The following is a 25,897-nucleotide window of genomic DNA, read 5'->3' on the forward strand; positions in this document are numbered from 1 at the left end:
CATTGTATTTAACGAGATGTCTATTATTCAAGTCGTGCAAACATCATGCAATGTAGTACCTAGGAGGTACACAAGAAGACTTCATCTTCACATGGCCACTTCATCAGCTTGCTTGCTCGTGTCACAAGGCTGTTGCAATCATCATGCAATTGATGACAAAGATGTTATTATGTTGGGTGGTAGTTAAATTAGCACATTGTTTCAAAAAGCATGAGTGTTGTATGCTATAGTAACCATAGCACATGCCTGCAAGCATAAAAAGTGAAAGGAACACACATTTGGAATGCTCTGGACACGACATTAGCTGTATGTAGGTGCAGCCTATTTGTCTAACAAATCCCAGTTCTGAGTGTGTTTGAGGGAATCTGAATAAAATTACTCTCAGGGTGTGGCTATTAGAAAGCATGCAATTTAGATGGGTGGAAAAAAAATGTACAATACTAGGATATCTTGTCAGGAAGAAGTGATCAGAATCCAGTTGCCAGATTCTGTAAGGAAGGAAAGCATCTATGCCAGGGGTCCTCAAACTTTTTAAGTGGAGGGCAGGTTCACAGTCCCTCAGACTGTTGGGGGGTCAAACTGTGGTGAAATAGTCCAAAACTAGGATTGTTATTGTAGTGTGCCTTCGATTCAGACTTAGGGGCCAGGTAAATGACATTGGAGGGCCACATCTAGCCCACGGGCCTTAGTTTGGGGACCCCTGATCTATGCCTTTAATGGTTGTGTAGAAAGAATAGTGCAGCTTAAACTATTTATTCTGATTGTTGTCTCATTCTTCCAAACAAGCCATCAGGTAATCCCTTCCTTGCCAAGCACTGGAATATATTATTCTATGTATTCTCACTGCTGTAGGGGAAGAAGAAAAGGTGAATCTTAAATTTGCAAATTTCTGATGGCTGCATTTGCATGTAGGCATGCTGCTAGTAAGGCTTTTGAAAAGATCAAATATTAGGTTGCTGGGAAGGTTTGTAAATAAATGTTTGGACCTTAAACATATAACGGAGTTTAAAGTTTCACATCATGAGTCATGAGGAAACACAAGAAACCCAGCCCATTTTGATGTTTTTACATTCAGTAATCTCTTGCCACAGTTATCTGCAAACATGAGAACAAAGAAAAGGAAACTAGGAAGGAATGTGTTGATCTGGGCAGGGACAAGAAACCTTTGTGAGTCTAGGGGCCAATTTTGTCCCCCAAGATTTTACTGTGACCCACAGATAGCCATCTAGCCTCTGCTTAAGAACCTCCAAAGAAAGAGACTCTACCATCCTCCAAGGCAACATATTCCATTTTTGAACAGCTCTGTCAGGAAGTTCTTCCTAATGTTTAGGTGAAATCTCTTTCCCTGCAGCTTGAATTTGTTGTTCCATGTTCCATGCAGAGCAGCAGAAAACAAGCCTATACCCTCCTCAATATGACCTTCTTTCAAATATTTACGGTAAGTATGGCAGCCTATGGCCATCTCCTCTTAACCTTCTTTTCACCTAACTAAAACATACCCAGATCCTGGGCCTTTCCTCATAGAGTTTGGCTTCCAGGCCTTTGACCATTTTGGTTACCCTTCTCTGGACATGTTCTTGCTTTGTCAATATCCTTCTTGGATTGTGGTGCCCAGAACGGGACAGGTGAGAACCACGGCTGTGCTTGGAGGTATAGCAGTCATGTATTCTTTAACTCAGTCTAGGGAAGGAACATCATGGAACCAAATGATACTGTATTATGGAAAAAAATCAAACCAAATTACACAGAGCTCTTCTTTTCTAACATGCATTACAGCCACCCTCTTTTTGCAAGCACTGGAAACATATTTCCTGAATTTAATTTGGGATTAATCCTAATGAGATATCCCCTTTTAAAAATAATGCTGACTTTTGGGGCTCTCTGATTGCAGAATATGACACATCACAGCCTCTACCGTTTTCCATTTCCTTTTATTTTGAATCGATGCCACCATTTTACAACGGAGAAAGATACAGGTTTCCATAAAGTGCCATCTCTACCTTGTTTCCTATAGGACGGATGACATAACTAGAGAACACAGCCAATAACCTGTTGAGTCGTCGTTTCTCTGAAATCCACCTACATCTCTGTGTAGATTGGTAAGATGCCACTTTCAGACAAACCTCAGTCAATGAAAGAGTGAAAAAACAGCCTTCCCCCAACCTATTCATTTTTTAAAAAAATGTTAACATTTTTTGATCCTGAGAAACAGTCCATTGTTAGGGAGTTCTCATTGTAAACAAATACTCAGAAAAGACTACAAAAGGACAGGCTTGGAGTTGCAAGGCTCTTGCCTGAGATGTGGAAAGACTCCCCCCTTCCTAGTTTGAAGTGCTGTCTCTTTTATTCAAGGAGGCAAATGGCAATGCCCAAATAGGACATCCTGTAAAAATATTTTTTTTAAAAAACAACAACAGTAACAATAACAACAACAACAACAACCTTGTCTTTTATATAATTATATGAGAAAAGGTTTTTGTTTTTTTTAAGTTGGTAATTTTCCCACCTGGTGTGGCTTTTCTATAAAGTTTTACTTCTTGAAGAAAGGTCTACAAAGAAACAGCTTGTGGCCACCTGCTCTATGACAGTTGTTGCAATGCAGGGGGTACAATTAAATGCTTCCAGAAATCATTGGTGCTTAATGCCAAAGTAACCTTTTCACCAGTACTTTTGTCTTTATTCTCTGGCCTCCCACCCAACATCATGAAAGAAGAGCCTGAAGTAACACTAAAGAAGATAATCCACAACAGCTTTAAAATGAGCTAAGGTAATCTGCACTTTAGGCAACAGCAGTTAAGTAACCTGGGAAGAAATTAGCAAATCTAGGAGACCGACTGCCACAAAGGATATTTGGCTAATTCACAGAATCAGTTCTCCAAAGTCACAGTTTCGGAGAGATGAGACCAGTTTCTTCCTCTTATAGCTATGAAAACCCTCTGCTTTCCAAACTTGATACAATCTGTCAGATTCCTCAGACTGACCAGTATGTGAGAGGGGCAATTCAGATCAGCAAGCAAGATATGGGGAGGTGACACTTATCAAATGAAAGGCTCGTGAGCCGAATCTGGCCCACTCCATCATTTTATGTGGCCCATGTGGCTTTCAATGCCAGGGCAACATAATTACAAATATATAATTTTACAATGACAAATGGCCTTTGAAGGCAATCATAAGGCTGATGTGGCCCTCAGTAGAAATGAATTTGACAACCATGTAAACACTAGTGGCCAAGGCCTTTGTAGGATCAAGAGGAAATACTGTTATCTTCTATCTTCTTTGAACAAATCCAGAGTCTAATCCAAGTGTGCATGCCTTCTAGGTTACATTTTCCTTGCAGGAAATCAGGAATTTTAAGCTCTATGCATGTACAAGTTACATAGCTCTCCTTTGGAAGCAAATTCTCCAAGATGGCTTGAGGTGGAGCTCATAAGCTCATATCCCAGAGATAAGGGTTTAAACTATCATTCATATCTACCCCATATATATTCCCTTCCCTCACCAGCTCATATGCAAGCATTTCATTAAAAAAAATTAAAACAGTCTTGAGAAAATCCAGTAAGAATCTCACTGATGATACAGCCCACACTGAAAAGTTCCTTCTCCATCTGGATTCCATCCTATCTTGTGTGGGCTCAAACATTTTCCTGTTTTTTTTAATAAAAATTAAAAAAATATCCTAGAGGTGAGGAAGAGCACTGAACATTTCAACTCCCCAACTGTAAATCATTGTTCCCTTGACACAAGGTAAATGTATTTTTTAAAAAGTCCTTCTATGGCAGCTTTTTCAAGTCAGAAGAGAATTTCCTCTCATGACTCAATCCCAACATTCTCATTCTCCACAGGAAATTAACTCTTCATTTGCAGAGAAATAACATATCCATCCTTCTTATTTTCAGGGAATTAAACCCTTTCAGATATACCAGAATATAACTTCTGGAACATGCACCAATTCCCAGGGGCTCGCATGGAGCCAAAGTGGTTCCAAAGACATTGCAGCTGCCTCTTTGCTCTTCACATGGTCCCATGACTCCTAGAGCCCAATTCAAACCAGCCCATTTTTTCCTGTGTCAGATCCAGGTCCCGCAGTCTGATAATGACCTCCCCAAGGAGGATGTTTTCCCAAAAGCCCTCTTCGCTCAGGACGCTGAGGTGAAGTTCTCGCTGGTGGAGGTCACCTTTAGGAATGCCATCATAGACAAGCTACAAGATACAGAAAGTTTCAAGATATAAGCATGCTTTCTACTTTTCTTATTTGAAGAATTAAACAAGCAGCTGCATAAAATAGCATAAGAAGGTCAGTTCAGTAATTTCAAGCACAATGTGAATTGCATGGATTTTGTATACTTTCCATTATGCATACGAATCTTAACACAAACAGACCTACATTCTATTGTTAATCCCAACAGCTTACAAAAAATTAATAAACATATCAAAAATTCACAAAATACATTTTTAAATAAAAATGCAGATTTACAATTTTTTAAAAATCAAAAACATAAATTCTTAAACACATCACTGTAACCGTTAGCAACACCCAGCACATTATTTTGGTGGGATAGGCCCTATAACCTCCTCAGTATGGATTATTACTGGGCCTGATGTATTGTTTTCTTGCCCTTATTTGGTAATCACTCTCCTCATTTATCCTGCCCCAGCTCCCCTTTTATACTACAGCACTTTATCTACCTCAGCAGGTTTTAATTAGGCACTTGTTTGATGTGGAAATTTGGGCTTGGTCCCATGTTATCCGCCCCAAGTCCCTACGGGGAGATGGAGGCGGGGTATAAAAATTAAGTTCTTGTTGTTGTTATATAATCTAAACAAGGAAGATGTTACTTGTTGGCAAAAAGTAAGAAGGACATTTGTCTCCCTTGCCTGGGAAGGAAGCTCTAGAGCCTCAGGGCAGTAGCTAGCTCATATTTCAGTCTGACTTGGAGATGCAAGTGACAGAACAGGCAACTACCCATTCCAACTACAGCTCCCATCAGCCCTCATCCCTGACAGTGTTAACTACGGTGGATAGCATTTTTAGTCCAACAAATCTGAAAAAGCCAGCTGCTAATCACCCCTATTTAAGCCCTTGCTTCCGTCATGTCCTTCAGCTGTACACACCAGGGCAGAGGAACCAAAGAACTTTGAAATTCTAAGTGAACTGGACAATATTTGGTCTAAGTGAAGAGTGATATATATATATAGAGAGAGAGAGAGAGAGAAGGGGGGAATCTCCTCCAGTTACTTCTTATAAATGAACGTTTTGTTACATATATGTGTGTGCCTTCAAGTCGCATGTCCACTTCTGGCAACCCCATAAATTTCATAGGGTTCTCAGAGATGGTTTTGCCAGTTCTTTCCTCTGAAATACCCTGGAGATAAATACAGTAATTGACTCTTAGCAAGGCAAACATAAAAATAACAATTGATGTGGCACAAGTCCTCTGACCACATCAAAGTATCAGCTCCTCTTACAGATAATGTCCAGGAACAATATTCTAACCTAAGAAAACCAACTGTAATTTTTATTTTCTGCTTATCCACAAATTCCTCTGTTCCAATCTCTGCCTTCCACTGGGCCATGGTTAAGCAAGTTGTTGCTCCTTAATTGTTGACTATAACTCTCATCACCCTTCACCACTGGCTAAACCAAAGCTGATAGGAGCTATAGTTCAACAATATCTGGATCTGTACACTGCCCACTTCTGACTAGCTTCCAGTTTGTCTTATGCCTCAGTCTGTCAAGTCAAATTATAGAGGAGCATACCATTTCATTGTATGTTGGGTTGCAGGTTTTTCGAGCAACTTTGGTTTTTCTCTTGGTAGTTTTCTGGGGGTCAGGCAAAAGGTAAATTTTGACGTAAGGGTCGGGATCACTGCCATCCTGAATAGGCTGCTGAAAGAGACAAATGAAGTCAATCACAGTTAGTTGTTTTTACTACGCAAGGTTGCAGAGGTGCAGAAAAGTTTGGTTAGCAGCCAGTGCTGAGAAATCCACAGCTTAACACCTACCAGACCTCGGATGTGCATCACCATGATAAAGAGCTTGTTGTTTTTGTAGGAGACTGACAGCTTCACCTCCCCTCCCACTTTTCCAACAGGTTGGGACCATGTTGCATCTAAGAAAATGAGAAAATGTCATTTGCATACTGGGGAAAGAAGTCATGACGCCCCAAAACAGGGGAAGACCCCCACCTCTCTATGAAATGTTCTATCAGATGACAAAAACATTTCATTTTAGATATTTATATAAATACAATACTCATTCCAAAATGCTTCCCATCTGATTTTATTTCCATTTTAACCATAATTTTTTTCTTTATCTTGCCTTGTACATTACATATAACATAATGGACCCTTTGGATTCATTGGGATTTGTTTCCAGGAACCTCTGTGGATCCATGGATGCTCAAGTATCATTTATACAATGCTGAAGTAAAATGGCATTCCTTATATGAAATGGAAAACAACTGAAACAAGTGCTGGAGAGCGCACGAGGATATTCAAAATGCCAGGAGGTTACAGCATGGCAAAGTCAAGATTTGCTTTTGGGATTCTCTTTAAAAAATTTTTCCAAGATTAGTGAATCTGTGGAAACAGAATCAACTGTACTTTATAATCAGTCCCACAGCACTACTCTAAATATCAGTCCAGATTATCTCAAATTTGCAGTTACCACTGAAAACGTTTCTTTTAGGAGGGAGCACTAGATATAACTACATCAACTAGTACTTCTATTCTTTTTTCTAAAATGGAGATTATGACAGACTTCATCCAGATTTGCTTGTACAGAAACATTTCCTTTCTACCCACAGGTCCCTTCCATTTCCAGATTGCTCCCTGTGCAAAAGCAGAACAATGAGGTAAATAACACTCCCAGTATTCTACAGAATTTTACCTGCCGGCTTTGGAACAGGGTTGGTGCCTGCAGCAACTTCATCTCTTGGAAGAGGGTGGAAGAATGTATACACTAGGTCACACTATAAGAAAAAAAAACCACACACACATTTGGCCATGATTTTATCTGCTAGTACCAAACTGATTCCAGAGCAGCCAGAGAAAGTCTTTCTCATTGGGTAAGCCTCAAACTGTTAATTGCCCTAAGATCTTTTAATACAGGGTGGGCTATAAATATTTTAATAATTAAATAAATAGGAAGGGAGGAAGGAGAAATACTACTTAAATTTCCATTTGTATTAGCAAAGCTTGCTGGAGGAGAATGGCCAATGTATATCTCTTGTGCTAGCAAGACTGTAAATCCCAGGGATGAAATTTACAGAGCAGCTTTGATGAAACTTCTTCACACTATTGTTTCTGTCTGCATCTTGCTGATGTTACCTCCTGCGAGGGTCCGCTTCATAAACAGGCAGGGGGCAATCCTTCTTTCAGGATCCCAGCCACTGCCAGCTATAAACTCTCTGTACGTGTGCATGTACGATATGATGTGACACTGAGGGAAAATATGTGAGACAAATCTTTTGCTGACTAAGTCGAGCAATTCACCACTCAAAAACACTTTCTTTATTTAAAACAAAGATTTATTTATTTATGGTTTCTTTAGTCCAACAATCGTAACTTATTGCAATGGTTTACTTCCTTAGTTTCAATTATACACAATATAAACCATATTCCATTCTTCAACATTAACAACTTGACTGAAACTTTGTCTCTACAATACTCCTTTTCCTCAGCTCTTTCTCACTAGAAACCCAAGATCTGACTCAATAATAGTCACTTTTTACTTCAGTATTTCAACTGAAGTCCCAAACTTAAACTAGGATCCTTTCCCCTCTTGCTCACCCGGCTAGAGACTACCATAACTGAACCCCAGACACACACATCTTTTCTCTAGTTTCCCTCACTAGAAACATCAACATAACTCAACTCTTTTTAAAACATTTCCTCCTTTTCTCCTCCAGCTAGCTCCGCCTCTTTCACTAGCTTAGAAATTGTTACATTTCTACCGAAGCAGCTACGTTACCATGGTGACACATGGCCAATCATCAGTAGCTAACTCCTGCCCACTTTTATCTCTGAATCAACATTAAATAACATAGGCAAAAATTACCAATAAAATAAGGCTTTCCGTTACACCTCCCTTCACATTACCTCAGCCACTTCAGGGGCAGCATGGATCAGATGCCAAATGTAGCCATTCAGCTCCTCTTTCCTCTTCTCAGCCACTGCCTCTCCTCGTGACCGTCCAATCACAAACCTGCTAGGAAAGCTGCAAAATGGTAAGAGGGAGGCATTTAATCACTGATTGTAGCTATCAAGGAAAAGTAACACTGAAGAGAAGTAGCTGGATTTCCTAACATTTCTTGTCTTTGCAGCAATAGCCTACATGTCTTATTTTATCTCATACTAGTAGAGCTGTTCTGTCTGTCTGTGTCAGAGAAACAATTTTCATTTAACTCTCCATAATGCTGAACACTCATAATAATCCATCAATAATGATTTATGGTTACACATAATTTGAAACTATCTCATTCCACATTTCTTTCTCACATTTTCTTGTGCTTTAAAGAGAGACCCTTTTCCAAGTGCCCAGAAAATAGATATTTACATGTACAGTGTGTGTGTGTGTGTGTGTGTGTATGTATGTATTTTCCCCTGGTGACGTCTAACTATTACCAATAGAGCACACAATACAGCATTAAGAGAAAGGGGATTTGTAAACCAAAAGAGGGTAACCTTGGAAGATCTGAGGAGGGGAAGATCAGACGTAGCTTGTTATGCAGCTCTTGGAACTCCTCAAAAGTGCGCTGGATGTAGGAGACCTCAGAGGGATTCTCTCGTTTCACCTTCACAATGTATATCTGCAAGGCAGGGACAGAAGTGCTCCTTGAGGTTCAGTTGCCAAAGCTGTGATGCTACTCCATGAGTGATATACATGATCACTGCTTGGAACGCTGCTTCCAAGGACAGTCTCATGCTTCCCCAACTCTAGACCCTCCCAATTTGCACATCTGTTCTAACAAAATGGTCATCAAAGGGACTCACATAGCCCTTGCTGGGATTGAAGATCTTCTCATGGCGGCAGAGGTAGACATCAAGGATCCTGCTAGATGTCTTGATCGTATGCACACGGGGAGCAAAAGTAAGTGTTGGCCGGGTATCTGAAGCTGTGAACTTCATCTGTGCCAGATTATGAATGAAGAAGTTGAGTTTTGTGGCCACACTGCCCAGGCTGGATTCTATCAGTCTGTAGCAAGAGATAAAACATTAAGGCTGTAGACCCACAATGAAACTTAGTCCACAACAGATCTCTTACCATGAGATACTTGTGATCTCCTAGTTCAGCTTCGGACAGAGTGGACTGAGGTTTCTCCTTTCCCATGATTCAGGCATTAATTTTCAGACGAGTATCCCCCTCACCTGGTAAAATAGGTGGTGGCATCTGCCTCAGAGTCCTGTGGTCTCAGAGCATCATAGACATACTTTAGGTCTTCGAGGTCAGAGAGCTCAGGGATTCCACAAGACAGCATCTGGGTAATAAAGAAGCCACAAATCAGAATACAAAGATAAAAGAAATGTGGAGACATGAAACATCAGATGTAGCCAAGCCACAATTCTGGGATGTGCCACATGCAATCTGATTTTAATTTTGAATTGAATGTGATTTTTTTAAATGTTTAATGTGTATTAATTTTAAATTTTAATTTATTTTAGTCTCTATTGTTTGTAATTCTAAGGCATCAAATGGTTGCCATTTGTAAGCCGCCTTGAGTCCCCTTCGGGGTGGAGAAAGGAGGGTAGAAATAAGATAAATAAATAAATTCCCTAGTTAGCTTGGCTTTTCTTTAAAATAAGACACACACTTGTGACCATAAAAGTTGTATCTGCAAATCATCCATTTCTGCTCCTAGAAGTTTTCTGAAGCAGCAATTTTCCACTGAAACCAACCATCAGCCGAATTCACAGTGTTTCTCTTCCCAACCCCCAAAATGAAACTTCTAGTTTTGATTTTATGTTTTGCTTTTCTTATATGTAGGGCTGATCTCAGTCACAGATCTCAACAACTTGCCTAACTTGAGCCTAAACTCAGAGAATGACTTACAAGAGATGCAGAGAATTATGAACAGTTTGTTATGCAGGAAAACACAGAAGATAATTCTTCATTCCTCAGATCAAGTCTAATATTTTCTTTCTCTCTGTATTTCTTCTCTTTCTGCCCCTTCCCCCAACCTGAGCTAAATAGCAGCTGGGAATTCAAGTATAAAAGGATTCAACAGGAGTTAGTATGTGCTGCCCAGAGAAAATACAATACTGCTAGAGCATGAGGAACTCGGAGAAGGAGTACAGGTTTCTCACCAGGCCTAGAAGATTGATGAAAAGATGAGTGTGCTTGCGGATCAGGTTGTAAGCTTGGCAACAAAGATCAACAAAGTCATGGAAGCGACTGGATGGTTTGTCCCCACCATTGATGACATAAGCCATGTCTGATGTGAAGACAAATGGGGCTCGGTCCCTGTGTGAAATAATATGTGTATTTAACACATATTTATGTAATGCCAACAATCTAGTCAATCATGTTTATGTGATTTAGGTTGCTTACCTCTTGATGTTACCAAACATCTGTGCATGGCCCAGAAATCTACCAAAGTCAATGTGGAACATGTGTCCAGTGGTCTTGAGCATAATGTTATCATTGTGCCGGTCACAGATTCCCAACACATATGTGGCTACACAGCAGCCTGCACAGGAATAGATAAAGTTCTCCACTGCCTGCAGGATGAAGAGAGATGTCAGAACAGCCAAATAAAAAAGAGAATACCAAAGTAGGGTGTGGTGTAGTAGGGGAAAAAGTGGAAATATTTGTTGTAACCCTATCAACACGTGAGTCTTTGTGTCATGGCTTTGTCTGAAACCAGATTTCATAGCTCGGCTTTTGCAACAGAACAACGTGCTTCCAATCTATTAACATTTTCATGCATGCTTTTAAGACTAAAATGCTTCCTTACTTGCTGTTGATTTAAGGCGTGTTCTAGCCTATTAATATTGTTTTTCATATAAAACCCATTTTCAATTTTGTGATCTTACATGAGCCCAGAAAATTACAATGTAGTTAAATAAATGTTAAATAAATACTGCAACGTAAAATTGGCTTCTTCTCCCCAGTCCAACATTTTGCCAAGGAAACAAATAATTTAGGCCTGGAGATAATGCCTGGGGCAGATACTCAAATCCTGTTCTCAGTACGTCCACACTGTTTTTGTAATTACGTACTAAGAACGGCTGGCTTTTACATTATCAGAATATACATTCTGAGAATTAACTACATTTTTGATCCTCAGACAATGACAGTATTGTCTTTCTGTTCACCTAACTTTACCTTTTCATATTCATTCTCCTTGGGGTTGTGTTTCTGTAACCAATCAGCAAGGGGGCGATCCTTAAAGGAGCCTGTGACTCCATGCTCCACCTGGATCTTTCGCAGCGTTTCTGCATTAGGGATCATCTCAACCATTCCTGTAATACACGGAATGTGGCTATAAGATTGGCACTAAGAACCTCTTTTCCTTTTCCTGTTCAGTGAAACTCCCCAAAACCAACTCAGAACAACCTCTACCTGTTAGAATGTCATTCCCTCTATTGGGTGTATGATATCTTAAACAGAAACTAACTCCTTTTGCAGTGCTTGCGGTGTTGCCACAACTTCAGAGTCTAGACTGAATTGCTTTGCCACAATCCCTAAGTGTTTAGAGTTCTAGATATGCTTGTGTAGGTATCTTCAGAGGGACACCATCACAGATAAACAATGCATCTATCTCTATTACAAGTAACTGCCCGGCATAACTTGATGCTGCAATGGCCATTTGCACAGCTGGTTTGCACAGTCTGTCAATAACCGCTAAGAATAATGAAGAGCAATGTTTAAAGGCACATTGATCTTCATTATCAGACATTTGGGATAAACTGGCCATCTCGCAAGCTACACACTAAAAATTAATTGTAAAACTTTGGTTTCACTCAGGAAGGGAGTTTTAATATCACTACCCATAGGGAATAACTTACAGACTACACCATTCTTTTACTCAGAGAGAATATTTCTAGTCTCTTGAAACCATTGCTCTGTCTGATCCTCACTGATTCCCTCAGCTGGAAAATACAGGGAGCCCCCGGTTGCATAATGGTTAAAGCCTTGTGGCTTGAAGGCAGGGCCGGCCGGAGATATTTTTTAATGGGAAGCGGGGGTGCTGAAAAGCGCCCCCGCCACCCGCGCCCTGGCCCCGCCCAGCGTGCCCTGGCCCCGCCTCCCACGCTGCGTGGGAGGCGGGGCCAGGGCGATTAGTGAGGGGGGGCGGGGCCACAGTTGGCCCCGCCCCCGCCCAGCGTGGCCATTTTGCCCTTAGTAACAAACTAAGGGCAAAAATGGCTTATCTGGCTGTGCGCATGCGCACAGCCAGATAAGCCATTTTTGCCCTTAGTTTGTTACTAAGGGCAAAATGGCCTAGGTGTGCTGTGCGCACGCGCACAGCACACCTAGGCCATTCGGGCCTGACTTCCTGGTCGCGGCCGGCGACCGCCCGGGCGATCGCCGGCCGCGACCAGGAAGTCAGGCCCGAATGGGCTATCTGCGCTGTGCCCGTGCGCACAGCACAGCTAGGGCATTCGGGCCTGACTTCCTGGTCGCGGCCGGCGATCGCCCGGGCGGTCGCCGGCCGCGACCAGGAAGTCAGGCCCGAATGCCCTAGCTGTGCTGTGCGCGTGCGCACAGCACAGCTAGGCCATTTTGCCCTTAGTAACAAACTAAGGGCAAAAATGGCTTCTCTGGCTGTGCGCATGCGCACAGCCAGAGAAGCCATTTTTGCCCTTAGTTTGTTACTAAGGGCAAAATGGCCTAGCTGTGCTGTGCGCACGCGCACAGCACAGCTAGGGCATTCGGGCCTGACTTCCTGGTCGCGGCCGGCGACCGCCCGGGCGATCGCCGGCCGCGACCAGGAAGTCAGGCCCGAATGGGCTATCTGCGCTGTGCGCACGGGCACAGCGCAGATAGCCCATTCGGGCCTGACTTCCTGGTCGCGGCCGGCGATCGCCCGGGCGGTCGCCGGCCGCGACCAGGAAGTCAGGCCCGAATGCCCTAGCTGTGCTGTGCGCGTGCGCACAGCACAGCTAGGCCATTTTGCCCTTAGTAACAAACTAAGGGCAAAAATGGCTTCTCTGGCATGCGCACAGCCAGAGAAGCCATTTTTGCCCTTAGTTTGTTACTAAGGGCAAAATGGCCTAGCTGTGCTGTGCGCACGCGCACAGCACAGCTAGGGCATTCGGGCCTGACTTCCTGGTCGCGGCCGGCGACCGCCCGGGCGATCGCCGGCCGCGACCAGGAAGTCAGGCCCGAATGGCGCCCCTAGCAGCCAGCGCCCGAGGCGGCCGCGTCCGCGGCCGCCTAGTAACAACCGGCCCTGCTTGAAGGTTGGTTTGCTGATCTGAAGACTGCCAGGTTCAAATCCAACCCAGGGAGAGCGCAGATGAGCTTCCCTCTATCAGCTCCAGCTCCATGTGGGGACATGAGAGAAGCCTCCCACAAGGATGGTAAAAACATCAAAACATCCAGGCCTCCACCCTTGCAGACAGCCAATTCTCTCACACCAGAAGCGACTTGCAGTTTCTCAATTCACTCCTGACATGAAAACAACATTATTGCAGCTGATCAAAAGCAATCTACAAATTAATTGAAAATATTTCATTGTTTGGATCCCAACTCACCCCGGCCACGACCTGTGGAGAAACAACGGAATATGACCATGCGCATGTCTAAACCTTCTTGCACCCAGATCTTGTTCATTATGCGAATCATTTGCAAGGTTAGCATGTCCTGCCGGAGATCATCTCCACACTGCAGAGAATCAGAGACAACAAGGAAAGGCAAACTGCATCAGCACTTTAAAACATGTTTTCACTTTTGAAATGGGTCATCAGACCCTATTTACCCTCAGGATAATTTGTTTTAACTTAGAGAGCTGATCTATTGGGGGATCGCAAATGTTTCCAAGATAAAAAGGCAATTTTCTGAGAAGAACCTCTAGAAATGATACCAATTTGTGAGGATGGAGTACCTGATCATGTGCACTTCCATGTATGTTGAGTACAGAAATCATTAAAGGAAATTGTAGATGCCCCTAGACAATCAATCCATATTTTCAATAGGTGCTGAAATGTATTATATTTAAACATTCCTACCAACCAATTCCAATGTTTTTATGTAAACACTGAACAGCACAGAGAATGGGAGGCTTCTTTGTGGAATTCCCTGGTACAGTCACCAGGAAGAAGAACCAAGTAGCCACACACTCCCCATTACTCTCTCAGCTTCTGCTGGGATCTTTCTCCAAATGTGAATCCATTTCTTTTCAATTAATTGCCTTGTTCATCAATGTTCTGTACATACATAAATTACAATCTGAATAAAATTAAGTAGTACATGATTCCATTTGGGAATGGGAGTCAAAGTGTTAGATGGATGGTAGGTTGATGGGTAACATTACACTCTATTTTCCCCCAGATGACTCACATTTTTGTCACTGTGCAGCAGAAAAGGGACTTCCATTTCACAGCATGAAAATGAATTGGCTCAGGGGAGAAACAGAGAGGCGCAATGGGTTAAACTCTTGTGCCACCAAGACTGCAGACCAATAGGTCGGTAGTTTGAATCCAGGGAGAGCGGGTAAGCTCCATCTGTCAGCTTCAGCTCCCCATGTGGGGACATGGGAGAAGTCTCCCACAAGGATGGCAAAACATCAAACATCCGGGCATCCCCTGGGCAATGTCCTTTCAGATGGCCAATTCTCTTACACCAGAAGCGATTTGAAATTTCTCAATTTGCTCCTGACATGTAAAAAAAAACCCTTTAGGTAGTTGGCTTGGGAAGAAGAGTAGATGAGGAGAAAAGGCTGTAAACTAGATGGCGAAGAACTGCAGGGCTGTCACTGGCTCACCCACAGTATTTTCAGAGACGACTGTCTCTGCTGACTTGCTTTTAGATTGATGTCAATTTTTGAAACACAGTGCTGGCTTAACATCCCCTTTCTGCCTAGACAAAAAGGAAATTAAAAGCTGAGGAGAAAAAGCAGCTGAGTAAGAAGAGGAAAAGTTATGTGGGCTTTCAATGGTCTCTTATTGCTTTTCTGTTATGAATTCATAGTTCCTCTTTCTCAAGGGTGCTTTCTCAAATATGCAAAAGTCTAAGCAATCTCATCTATTTTATCATTTCACCTGCATGGTCTCCAGTTAAAAGAGCAACTTTTAAGACAATCAACTGTTATGAAAGATTCTGGTCACAAGGAATCTGCTCCTGCATGCTAGATCGAAGTATCTCCAGATTTGTGTATCTGGATGGAGAAAAAAGTAGGAGGTACAAATAGAGAAGAAATAGCAAGGCTTACCTTAAAGATAACACGGATATTCTCCCCAAGAGGGTCAACATTCTGGAATGAGAGCTTTAGAGGGACAGCATTGGAGTTGAAATAGGAACAATCCTGCAACCAATAAGAGAGAAGGAATGAGAAAAGAGAAACAGTAAATGGAAGAGAACAATCTAACATCCCAGCAACATGAGAGATGGGTGTCCTTCCAGCACTCGCAGAGCAGCTATATTGAAATGTAGAAGCATGCTTCAATTATATTTCCTTTTTTGTAGTTAAAATCCAACACAGCTTTTCAATGGTATCTCATTAAAAGGTACACTATAGGAAGGCCTGCAACACTGGGAAGCAGGCTTTCATTATCTCTACCCACTTGTTTTTTGTGATAAGCATGCGGGAGATTCCATTACCACTTGACCATAGAATCATAGAATAGTAGAGTTGGAAGAGATCTCATGGGCCATCCAGTCCAACCCCCCGCTAAGAAGCAGGAAATCGCATTCAAAGCACCCCCGACAGATGGCCAACCAGCCTCTGCTTAAAAGCCTCCAAAGAAGGAGCCTCCACCACAGCCTGGGGGAGAGAGTTACACTGCCGAACAGCTCTCACAGTGAGGAAGTTCTTCCTGATGTTCAGGTGGAATCTGAACCACATTGAAAGTACATACTATTTCATATAAACTTGCAAATTTCATGACTGAGATCCACTTTGTTTACAATATTATATGACAAAACCACTGAAGGCCACTGAGACTGAAGGACTTTCAGTAGTTTTACCACAAGTAGATGGAAAAGACTGATTTTTGGTGCAAAAATAATGACCATTCATGTGGCTAATCTCTACTACTGTCTCTGAGCCACTCCAGATGTGTCATGGCAAAAGTAGCTAGGGAAGTTGTAGTCCAGCACATCTGGAGTTAAATAAGTCAAACACTAAGCTATCTCCCTTGAACTAGTTTCTCTGTTCTACTTTCTGCAAATAAAGAATTAGAAGTGATCTGACAAATTCAGTGATATGGAGCTTACAGGCAGTCTCCGAGTTACAAACATTTGGCTTAACAAAGACTCCTAGTTAAGAATGGTGGTAAAACAACCGGAAGTGAGAGAAAGCCACTCCTAGGAAGGGAAATTCACTCTTGGAAGTGTTATCATGGAGAAAAGGTGTCTGCACTGAAGCTTTATCTCGAATCCTTGTTCCACAACAAGCCAAATTTTTCAAAATCCAATTCTCACAGGGACAGAAAGTGAGGTAAAATCTTCTGAACAGGGACACTGACAGCAATGCAAACACCATAGGGATGTTAATTTTTCCCTATGCTATCCAAAGCTACAAAAGATATATTTTTGGCTGGGGTTACACTTATAAAATGTACATGTTCTGACTTACAAACAAATTCAACTTAACAACAAATCTAAATAACCTATTTTGTTCATAACTTGGGGACTGCTTGTAATGTTTAGAGGTCCATAATGTTAATTTTAAAGCACTAACCTACTGTGTAACAGTTTGTTACACAATAGACCGGAAACAGCTACGTTCAAAGTCTAGTTTTACATCAAACATGGGCAGGTTCGATACTTGGAAAACAGGAGGCTCCACTGGATGCCCTTAAACCAGTGGTTCTCAACCTGTGAGTCCCCAAGTGTTTTGGCCTACAACTCCCAGAAATCCCAGCCAATTTACCAGCTTCTAGGATTCTAGGGGTTGAAAGCCAAAACATTTGGGGACCCACAGGTTGAGAACCACTGCTTTAAACTGTTAAAATAGAAATAGGAAATACATGGCCATCCCACCATCCTTCACCATGGACCATGCTGGTTAGGATTTATGGAAGTTGCAGTCCATTATATATAATTGCCCTATGTTTCCCACCCTAGTGTTAAAGGAAAACCAGATCTACAGGGTCTGTGTGTGTTTCTGGAGGTCAGAACCATACCCGTGGCACAATCCCCTTCACCAGAAGGCTGGGACTAAGTGGTAGCCGACAAGAGCCATTAACATTGAAGAATTGCTTTACATCCTCCAGGCCCTCCCGAAGAATAGTCTGAAAAGAAACACACCATAGTTAAACAAAGAATTCTCCATTCTCTAACCTTTTACAGGAAATACATGCTTACCTGTCATCCCAATACACAGGACACTGCATTATTCTAAAGCTGCTTCCCCAAAAGGAATCTATTCCTCCCATTTGGTTTATAGAGTACTGTCTGCTATGGCAACCTCTCCCTCACATATTTTATACCACTTTTTGTATTTGTCTAAAGAGTGAGTGTGAAAAAATTCTGCAAATGTATTCAGATATGCAATTACATTTTATAGATCTTTGAGACATTTAAGTTTTAAAGAAGTTTCAGCTTAGATTTGGCATGAAAAGCAAGCCAACTATCATAAGGGGGAGAAAAGTTTTGAAATATCACCTCTGTCAGCTTTCAGTGAGTTCACAAACTGATTAAGCAAACACATGCTCCATTTGTGGTACAGAAGTAGGTAGTTTGAGCTGGGATAAGATGCAGAACATGCATCAACATTTTATACAGCAAATATATATAACCGGAGCATACTGTCCCAATCCCTCCATGGGTCGTAGTGGAAGGTAGTCTACAGATACAGATACCTGTCGGGATGATGGAGCAGCTTCGCGGACCTGCTGTGCCAGTTTAGCCAGTGTGTTAACAAGCCAGCACTGGCGGTCAAACTCCTCTCGCAGACCCTTCCCACAGCAACAAAGTAGAGCTGCCAGCAGGTATTGGTAACGGATGCTGAACTGAGAATCCTTGAGACCATCTTTCAGTAACCTATGGAAATGGGGACAGTGTTGCTGGAAACAATGGAGTTTGGGAGGACGATATAGATGCTTAAGACATAGAAAAGCACCTATAACAAGTCTTTCCCAATCTGGCCCTCTTCAAATGTGGTGAACTACAACAAATATCAGCCTCATTCAACAAGATGTCTGGAAATGATGGGTGTGTTTTGGTCCAATGCATCCAAAACACACCCATCATTTCTGGTTTGAGAAAGCTGATCAACTGAGCAAAATGTCTCCCTTCCCTCTCCTAAGAAGACCACGTGAATGCTAGAAACTGCATTAAAAAAGAGATAGAAGCCTGATAGAAAAATAGAGAAGGGCTGGCAGCAAGTATTTTCAGCAACCTGTTTTTGAGTCAAATTATTATCTTTTGAATAGATAAGATTCTGAACAAAAGAACAACACAGAGGATAATTTGAAACATAATCTGGCTTCTGCAAGCAAAATTTATAACCATAACCACCTAATCTAATTATCTCTTTCTTCTAAAGGCAGCTATCAATTCAATTTGTGCATCCACCAACATTACCAGAAGAAATAGTGGGTGATCCTCAGATCACAGATGGCTCGCTTCATAAGAAACCGCACCAGGGGACTGTCCAGGTAGCATTCATACTTGAGAGCCTGTAAAAGCATAGATGATTGTTATTGCTTTACTTAACAGATCATCACTTGATCAACCAGTTCAAAGAGTTGCAGAACCTGGGATGAGTTGCAGATGCAGAAGACCAAAAAGACAGGTGAGAAACTAGATGGAATTTTCTGCACAAATATTTGGATAGAAGGATTGAACAGCCACAATCAATACAGTTACAGAGTGCAATGTGTGAGCAATTCTACTAAGGTTCTTCAATAATATAACCTACTCATATTCTCAGGCACTGAAATACTGCAGATGGTATAGACTGACATCAACAATGAAAGAACATTCACACAGAGATCCTCTAAATGGTACAAAGGATTGTAAACAAGATGATTAAAATTATTTAGAAATAATTAAGCGATATTAAATATTGTTAAAGCGATATTGTTAAACAAGTTTGTCTGGAACAGTAGTCTTTTGTCCTCCAGGTGTTTTGGACTTCAGCTCCAATAATTCCCAACAGCTGGTAAGCTGGCTGGGATTTCTGGGAGTTGAAGTCCAAAATAACTGGAGGACAAAAGGTTAGGAACCACTGGTCTAAAGGAATCTGATCTGTAGGCCATGCTAAGTGATGATGATGGGATTTGTAGTTCTACAACAACAAGAGCTAGTATGGTGCATTGGTTTGAATGTTGATCTAAGACTCTGGGAGACCAAGGTTCAAATTTCTGTTCAGCCATGGAAACTCCCAGGATAACATTGGGCAAGTCCACCTCAATCTTTAGAAAAAGGCAATGGTAAACTCTCCTTTGGAAAAATCTTGTCAAAGAAACTCTCTGACAGGTTTGCATTAGGGTCACTAACATGACTACTTCAATGCACACAACAATGGGTTAAGAACATATTTGGAGGGCTTCAGATTGAGATATTTGTCTTAGAGTACAGAAGAACAATTCAAAATATTCAAAGTGTAAAAACCTCCAGAGATTATTCCCAGTATTCAAGAGTATGATCTGATCTGATATGTTATTAGCTCTAAGTTTAACTAGCAATGAAATCTGTCCTTTGTTTAAAGTTCTTTGCTCAAAATCATCCTGGTTTAATTCTTATTGTTTTATTATTTGTAGCAAACATTAGCAGGAGACAGACAACCTCTTTCCAAGGTTCTAGAAACAAATTCTTACATTTATCTAGGCTCCTGACATTCCAACAATTTCGAAAAATATCACTCAGCACTGGGGAGCCTGCCATGACAACTTTATTGCAATGTATAATGCTGTCAATGACACAAGCCACTAACATCTCAAGTGGATCCAAAAGATCACAAAGCTAATGTGGCAAGGTCATGGATCTCCCTTCACTCAGCACACCAACTCACCTGTACCAACTGGGGCAGGTAATCCAGTAATTCAGCATCAGATATGGAGTCAATCCATTGCACTGCTGTTCTTCTTACCTCTTGATCTGGGAACCTACAGGTAAATATGACAGCTGTAAGAATTTATAACAGATTCGCCATAGATTTTGCCTCCTCCACCCCACCAAAACAGCATATGGACAACCATTTACAATAATGTGGTGACACAGCCAATTAACTATGCGCTTGTTTAGAAAAGCACCACATTCCCAAGAACTGAATGTATGCACATGTATAAAAATACATTTACAAGATTTATGAATAATACAAAACAATCATTTTCAGATATTGCAGTATGTTTTGTATACATATGACATCACATATAGTGACTCATAATAATTGCATGCGTTTTCCAAAAAGTATGAAATCAGCACCTTGAGTTATATAGTGCCATTTTAGATACTTGGACATGTGGTATTAGTCCCTAATCATGGTAAACGTTGTGCTTTTCTTATAAAGTGTATGACACTAAAAAAAAACTCAGCTAATATTATTATATTTATTTATTTATACCCCGCTTTAACTCTCCCCCAAGAGATTCAAAGCGGCTATGCCATTATACTATAAAACAATGGTTCTCAACCTGTGGGTCCCCAGGTGTTTTGGCCTACAACTCCCAGAAATCTCAGCCAGTTTACCAGCTGTTAGGATTTCTGGGAGTTGAAGGCCAAAACATCCGGGGACCCACAGGTTGAGAACCACTGCTATAAGAGTTCTGTTGCAATCTTTAGAAAGGAAGTCTTAGTATTGTTTCCTGAAATGGGCTTATGCTAGTAAATCTACTCAGCAGCCAACATAGTGGGTTTCATTTCTAGGTTTGCATATACAGAATGAATGAAGATCTGATGAAGTGGTACATTTAAACCTGATTGCCAACAAAGGTTTGGAGATGGAGAAACTAAGGCTAGAAATCTAAATGACTACTTTGTGAAGTCAGAACCAAGATCAGGGCAGAGCTGTGAAATGTGTGGTCCTCCCAGTGATGTTGGACCACATCTCCCAGGTTCCCCAAAAACTTTGTGCACTGGCTCGAGTTGATGGGAGTTGCAGTTGAACAATATCATGAAGGCTATTCATCCCCAGACCTAATATGGGACCTTCTACCCTGAGATCAACATGACTTACGCTGCATGGAGCAGCCCAAGGGCATCCTGGTGATTCATGTGGGTCCATTGTTTAAGCAGGGCATAGATGTCAGGCAAGCAGGCCCACTCCCAGCTTGGGGCACTAGCAAGTAGCAGAGGTAATGAGCCCGGCTCAGAATGACAGTAATAACGCTTTTCCCATAGCCGCTTCCGGTCAGCATCTGTTAACCTGTGATGAAAAACAATGTAAGATTAGTCCAAAGAAACAGTGATTACTGGCTATGATGGCCACATAAAATCTTCATGTTTGGAGGTGGTATGCCACTGTACACCCTCTTTGGAAAGTTACCAAAATCAAGTAGCTGATCAGTATAAAAATTCTGGCCAGCATGTATCTTTGGTTTGATTTAAGGAAACCTATATTATTTTAAGAAAGACTGAGAAAACATTGTGTGGAGAACAAACGAGTAAGAAAGGAAGGGGTGGAAAAAGAAGACATGTATTCATCTATCAGGTGTTTTCAGGAGTTTTGTGTAGTTGTGTGTACACTTATAGGCAAGGTTAAGGAAATAGCATTGGATTGTAACTCTCTGCTACTCTGCCTATGCTGGCTAAGACTGTTGTGGAGTTGTAAACCCATAATGTTTGCAGGGCCAAACTCTGTCAACTACTTACAATGCACATAGGCAGGCCTATGTGTTGCAATCAGGTGCCACTCCTGGGTTGATGTAATTTCAAAATCTGATCATCTGAATTTGTTTGCCTTTCTTATCTCATTTTATTTTATGTCTATTAAGGTTATGAGACTGCAAGTAATGATTGATTATGTTTTCATCTCTAACTATCATTTAAAAGCTATTAGGAATTATTACAAGGATGATAACGGGAGTCTTATAGCATTTGATCATATGTTGTTCTTTCATATGAACATAGTCTGAGCCACAGGTTTTCAGACAGTGGGCTCCCAATCAAAAGATCTATTCCGTCTTTTCCTCAATGGACTATTTCTGTGGTAAGAAAACAAACATAATCTGCAGCAAGGAAGCACAAGAAGGTTACAAATGGAAGCCGGTGCCTGGAGTCCTGTTTGAAGCAGGGAAATTGCAAGGTCTCATTTAATTACTATTTATCAACAGAGAAGAGGCTTTGTGTGGCCACTAGAGAGCAGCAAACACTGGAGAAAAAGATTCACACTGTGTTTCATATAATACAGAACAATGCTCTCAAGGAAGAAGATGGGATCAGGTGGCTAATGAAGGCACTGGAAGCAATTCCACCCCTAGTTTAGTGGGATCAAAAGTTCACTTGCCCAAAGGGCAGCAGGGGGAAAACCACAGCCGGTGACTGAGATAAATGCATTGAGAAAATAGCTTGCCTCTTGTTAAAACTCATGGAGCCAGCCATTCAGACATAATGAAGGGCCTCCACTCTTCCTTGCAACCCTCCTCGCATTTTTCTTTCTCATGTGATCAAGAGGCCTTTGAAAGATGGCTGGAGAATTAAAAGCAAAAACTGTAGATAAATCAAATTGGGGGGGGTGGGGGGGGTGGAGAGAAACTAGTAGTGTTTAGTTCCACAAAAGTGGTGTCACAAGATTCAAGCCTACTATGAAGTAGCTCTCTTTGACTCTAAAAGGTATCTTTCAGTTGAGTTTCAATGAGTGAGTATGTGTTTAGGGATGCTAGATTTTGCCGATTCCCCAGTTAAGCCCTATACTGAGAAGAGGATTGTCTCTCCTGTGGCTCAGGCACCAACTGGAAAATCTGATTGCCCTGCTTTTGTCTGAGTCCCAATGAGCCTTCTACCATGTTGCCAATCAATGTAGGTCAATGCAAGGCCAATTGAACCGAGGGAAGTATGACAGAGACATTTGGAAAACTGTGGATAAGCAGAAAAGGAAAATGCAATTGAAGAATATCATGGAAAAGAATAGCCGGAAGGCAAAAAATTACATCTTTCTACTTTTGAGCATGGAAGGAATAATAATAATAATAATAATAATAATAATAATAATAATAATAATAATAATAATAATAATAATAAAAACTTTATTTATACCCCGCCACCATCTCCCCAATGGGGACTCGGGGCGGCTAACATGGGGCCATGCCCAGAGCAATACAACATAATAAAATATAAGAACAACATATCATAACACCATTTAAAATACAATAAATAATAATAAACAGAACATCAAGAAATCAAAAAACAAAAAAACAAAACAAAACAATAAATCAAGGGCAGGCCGCTTGAACACAAAGATAAAACCCGGAGTGAGAGGGACAGAGAAGTACTCCACTATGGGCAGGGACATTTGGAAGGGGTAATCTAGAGGATAGAAGTTCGGAGGGGAGTAATACGGACATATATATGACAGAAATTACTCACCGAAAGCACAATGGAAGAGCCATGTTTTTAATTCTCTCCTAAAAGCTAACAGAGTGGGAGCTTGCCTTATTTCAGTAGGAAGTGAGTTCCACAATCGGGGGGCCACAGCAGAGAAGGCCCTCTCCCTTGTACTTACAAGGCGAGCCTGGGATATAGGCAATGGTGATAACAGGGCCTCTCCGGATGATCGCAAGGAACGGGCAGGTTTATGGAAGGAGATACGATCACGGAGGTAGGTGGGTCCCAAACCGTTCAGGGCTTTATAGATGATGGTCTGCACCTTGAATTGGGACCGGAAGATGAACGGCAGCCAGTGGAGCTCCTTAAACAAGGGAGTGGATCTCTCCCTGTAATTTGCCCCCGTTATTAATCTGGCTGCCGAGCGTTGGACCAGTTGTAATTTCCGGGCCATCTTCAAGGGAAGCCCCACGTAGAGTGCATTACAGTAGTCCAGTCTGGAGGTAACTAGGGCATGGACCACCGTGGTCAAATCAGACTTCACGAGGTATGGTCGCAGTTGGCGCACAAGTTTGAGTTGTGCGAAAGCCCTCCCGGCCACCGCCGACACCTGAGCCTCAAGCGTCAACGCTGAATCCAGGAGGACCCCCAAACTGCGGACCTGTGATTTCAGGGGGAGTGCAACCCCGTCCAGCACAGGTTGCCACCCAATACCCCGATCCGACGCACGATTGACCAGGAGGGCCTCTGTCTTGTCAGGATTGATCCTCAGCTTGTTCCTCCTCATCCAGTCCGCCACAGCAGCCAGGCACTGGTTCAGCACCCGAGGGGCTTCCTTGGAGTCAGGTGGAAAGGAATAGTGGATTTGCGTGTCATCTGCGTAGAGATGGCAACGCCCTCCAAAACTCCGGATGACCTCTCCCAGCGGTTTCATGTAGATGTTAAATAGCATGGGGGATAAAATAGACCCCTGCGGAAACCCACAGGTCAATGGCCAGGGGTCCGAGCAGGTGTCCCCCAGCTTCACCATCTGGGAACGACCCTCCAGGAAGGACTGGAGCCACAGCAGAACCGTGCCCCCGAGCCCCATCCCGGAGAGCCTCCCCAGAAGGATACCATGGTCGATGGTATCGAAAGCCGCTGAGATATCCAAGAGAACCAGCAGGGTCACACTCCCCCTGTCCAGCTCCCTGCGGAGGTCATCCACCAAGGCGACCAAAGCCGTCTCGGTACTGTGCCCAGGCCTGAAGCCAGACTGCGAGCGGTCCAGAAAATCAGTGTCATCGAGGAACTCCTGGAGCTGCGTGGCAACCACCCGCTCCAGAACCTTGCCCAAAAATGGAAGGTTGGAGATTGGTCTGTAATTGTCACAAACCAATGGGTCTAGCGAGGTCTTTTTTAGCAGCGGTTTTACCACCGCTTGCTTAAAACAGGATGGAAATGACCCCTGACCCAAGGAGGCATTTATTATGGCCACAAACCACTCCAACAGCCCATCTTTGGCCAGTTTAACCAACCAAGAGGGACAAGGATCCAGAGCACAAGTGGTCGCCCTCACAGACCCAAGAATCCCCTCCACGTCATCAGGAAGAACAAGCCGGAAAGAATCCCATAAGATGGAACCGACAGGTGCCTCGGTTACCTCCGCTGAAACCACAGTCAAGCTGGAGTCCAACTCATGACGTATCTGAGCAACTTTGCCTGCGAAATGGTGTGCGAAATCGCTACACCGAGTTGCCAAGTCATCGGGAAGCTCCTGGGCCTCAGGAGGCCGCAGGAGCTCTCCAACAACTCGGAACAACTCTGATGGCCTATTGGCTGCAGACGCTATGCGGGCAGTCGTGAAAGCTTTCCTGGCTGCTCGCAGAGCCACGGAGTAAGCCTTAATAGCGGCTTTAGCCCGTGCTTGGTCGGACACATCCTGAGATTTTCTCCAGATGCACTCTAGTCCCCTCCTCGTACGCTTCATCACGGCCAGCTCCTCAGTGAACCAAGGAGTCGACGTGACTCTACGCAGCGAAAGGGGACGTTCGGGAGCGATCGTGTCAAGTGCCCTTGCCAACTCGCTGTTATAACGATCAGCCAGGACATCAACAGGATCGCCAGTCTCCAGAACAGGAAGATCCCCAAGAGACCTCAGAAGTCCATCCGGATCCATCAGTCTCCTGGGGCGGACCATCTTAATGGGTCCACCACCCCTGCGGAGGTTAGAAGCCACGGCGAAACTTAAACAGATCAGATGATGGTCAGACCATGACAATGGAAGAATATTTTGCTCTTCCACTCTGACTGTCCCACTGT

General features: G+C 42.6%; 1 protein-coding gene across 3 annotated transcripts in view; it reads right to left on the reverse strand.

Annotated features, from left to right (window-relative positions):
* Positions 1 to 1,912: 1,912 nt before the first annotated feature.
* The window catches only part of pik3c2b (phosphatidylinositol-4-phosphate 3-kinase catalytic subunit type 2 beta), a 107,231-nt gene continuing 83,246 nt past the window's right edge, over positions 1,913 to 25,897 (reverse strand). For 2 of the 3 annotated variants that reach the window (XM_003220408.4, XM_016993265.2), the window contains exons 16-33: positions 21,291 to 21,479; positions 20,127 to 20,220; positions 18,695 to 18,789; positions 17,971 to 18,151; positions 17,293 to 17,400; positions 15,378 to 15,470; positions 13,702 to 13,831; positions 11,327 to 11,463; positions 10,550 to 10,719; positions 10,306 to 10,462; positions 9,370 to 9,479; positions 8,995 to 9,196; positions 8,686 to 8,810; positions 8,101 to 8,218; positions 6,890 to 6,971; positions 6,004 to 6,110; positions 5,759 to 5,887; positions 1,913 to 4,200 (exon numbers count right to left, since the gene is read on the reverse strand). In XM_003220408.4, the coding sequence (XP_003220456.2) occupies positions 4,012 to 4,200; positions 5,759 to 5,887; positions 6,004 to 6,110; positions 6,890 to 6,971; positions 8,101 to 8,218; positions 8,686 to 8,810; positions 8,995 to 9,196; positions 9,370 to 9,479; positions 10,306 to 10,462; positions 10,550 to 10,719; positions 11,327 to 11,463; positions 13,702 to 13,831; positions 15,378 to 15,470; positions 17,293 to 17,400; positions 17,971 to 18,151; positions 18,695 to 18,789; positions 20,127 to 20,220; positions 21,291 to 21,479 (2,416 nt within the window). In that variant the 3' untranslated portion in view covers positions 1,913 to 4,011. The remainder of the gene's footprint in view (positions 4,201 to 5,758; positions 5,888 to 6,003; positions 6,111 to 6,889; positions 6,972 to 8,100; positions 8,219 to 8,685; positions 8,811 to 8,994; positions 9,197 to 9,369; positions 9,480 to 10,305; positions 10,463 to 10,549; positions 10,720 to 11,326; positions 11,464 to 13,701; positions 13,832 to 15,377; positions 15,471 to 17,292; positions 17,401 to 17,970; positions 18,152 to 18,694; positions 18,790 to 20,126; positions 20,221 to 21,290; positions 21,480 to 25,897) is intronic. The other variant, XM_062978514.1, reaches the window with a different exon arrangement.

The sequence above is a fragment of the Anolis carolinensis genome, chromosome 4 (genome assembly GCF_035594765.1).
Source record: "Anolis carolinensis isolate JA03-04 chromosome 4, rAnoCar3.1.pri, whole genome shotgun sequence".
In the NCBI taxonomy this organism is placed as follows: domain Eukaryota; kingdom Metazoa; phylum Chordata; class Lepidosauria; order Squamata; family Dactyloidae; genus Anolis; species Anolis carolinensis.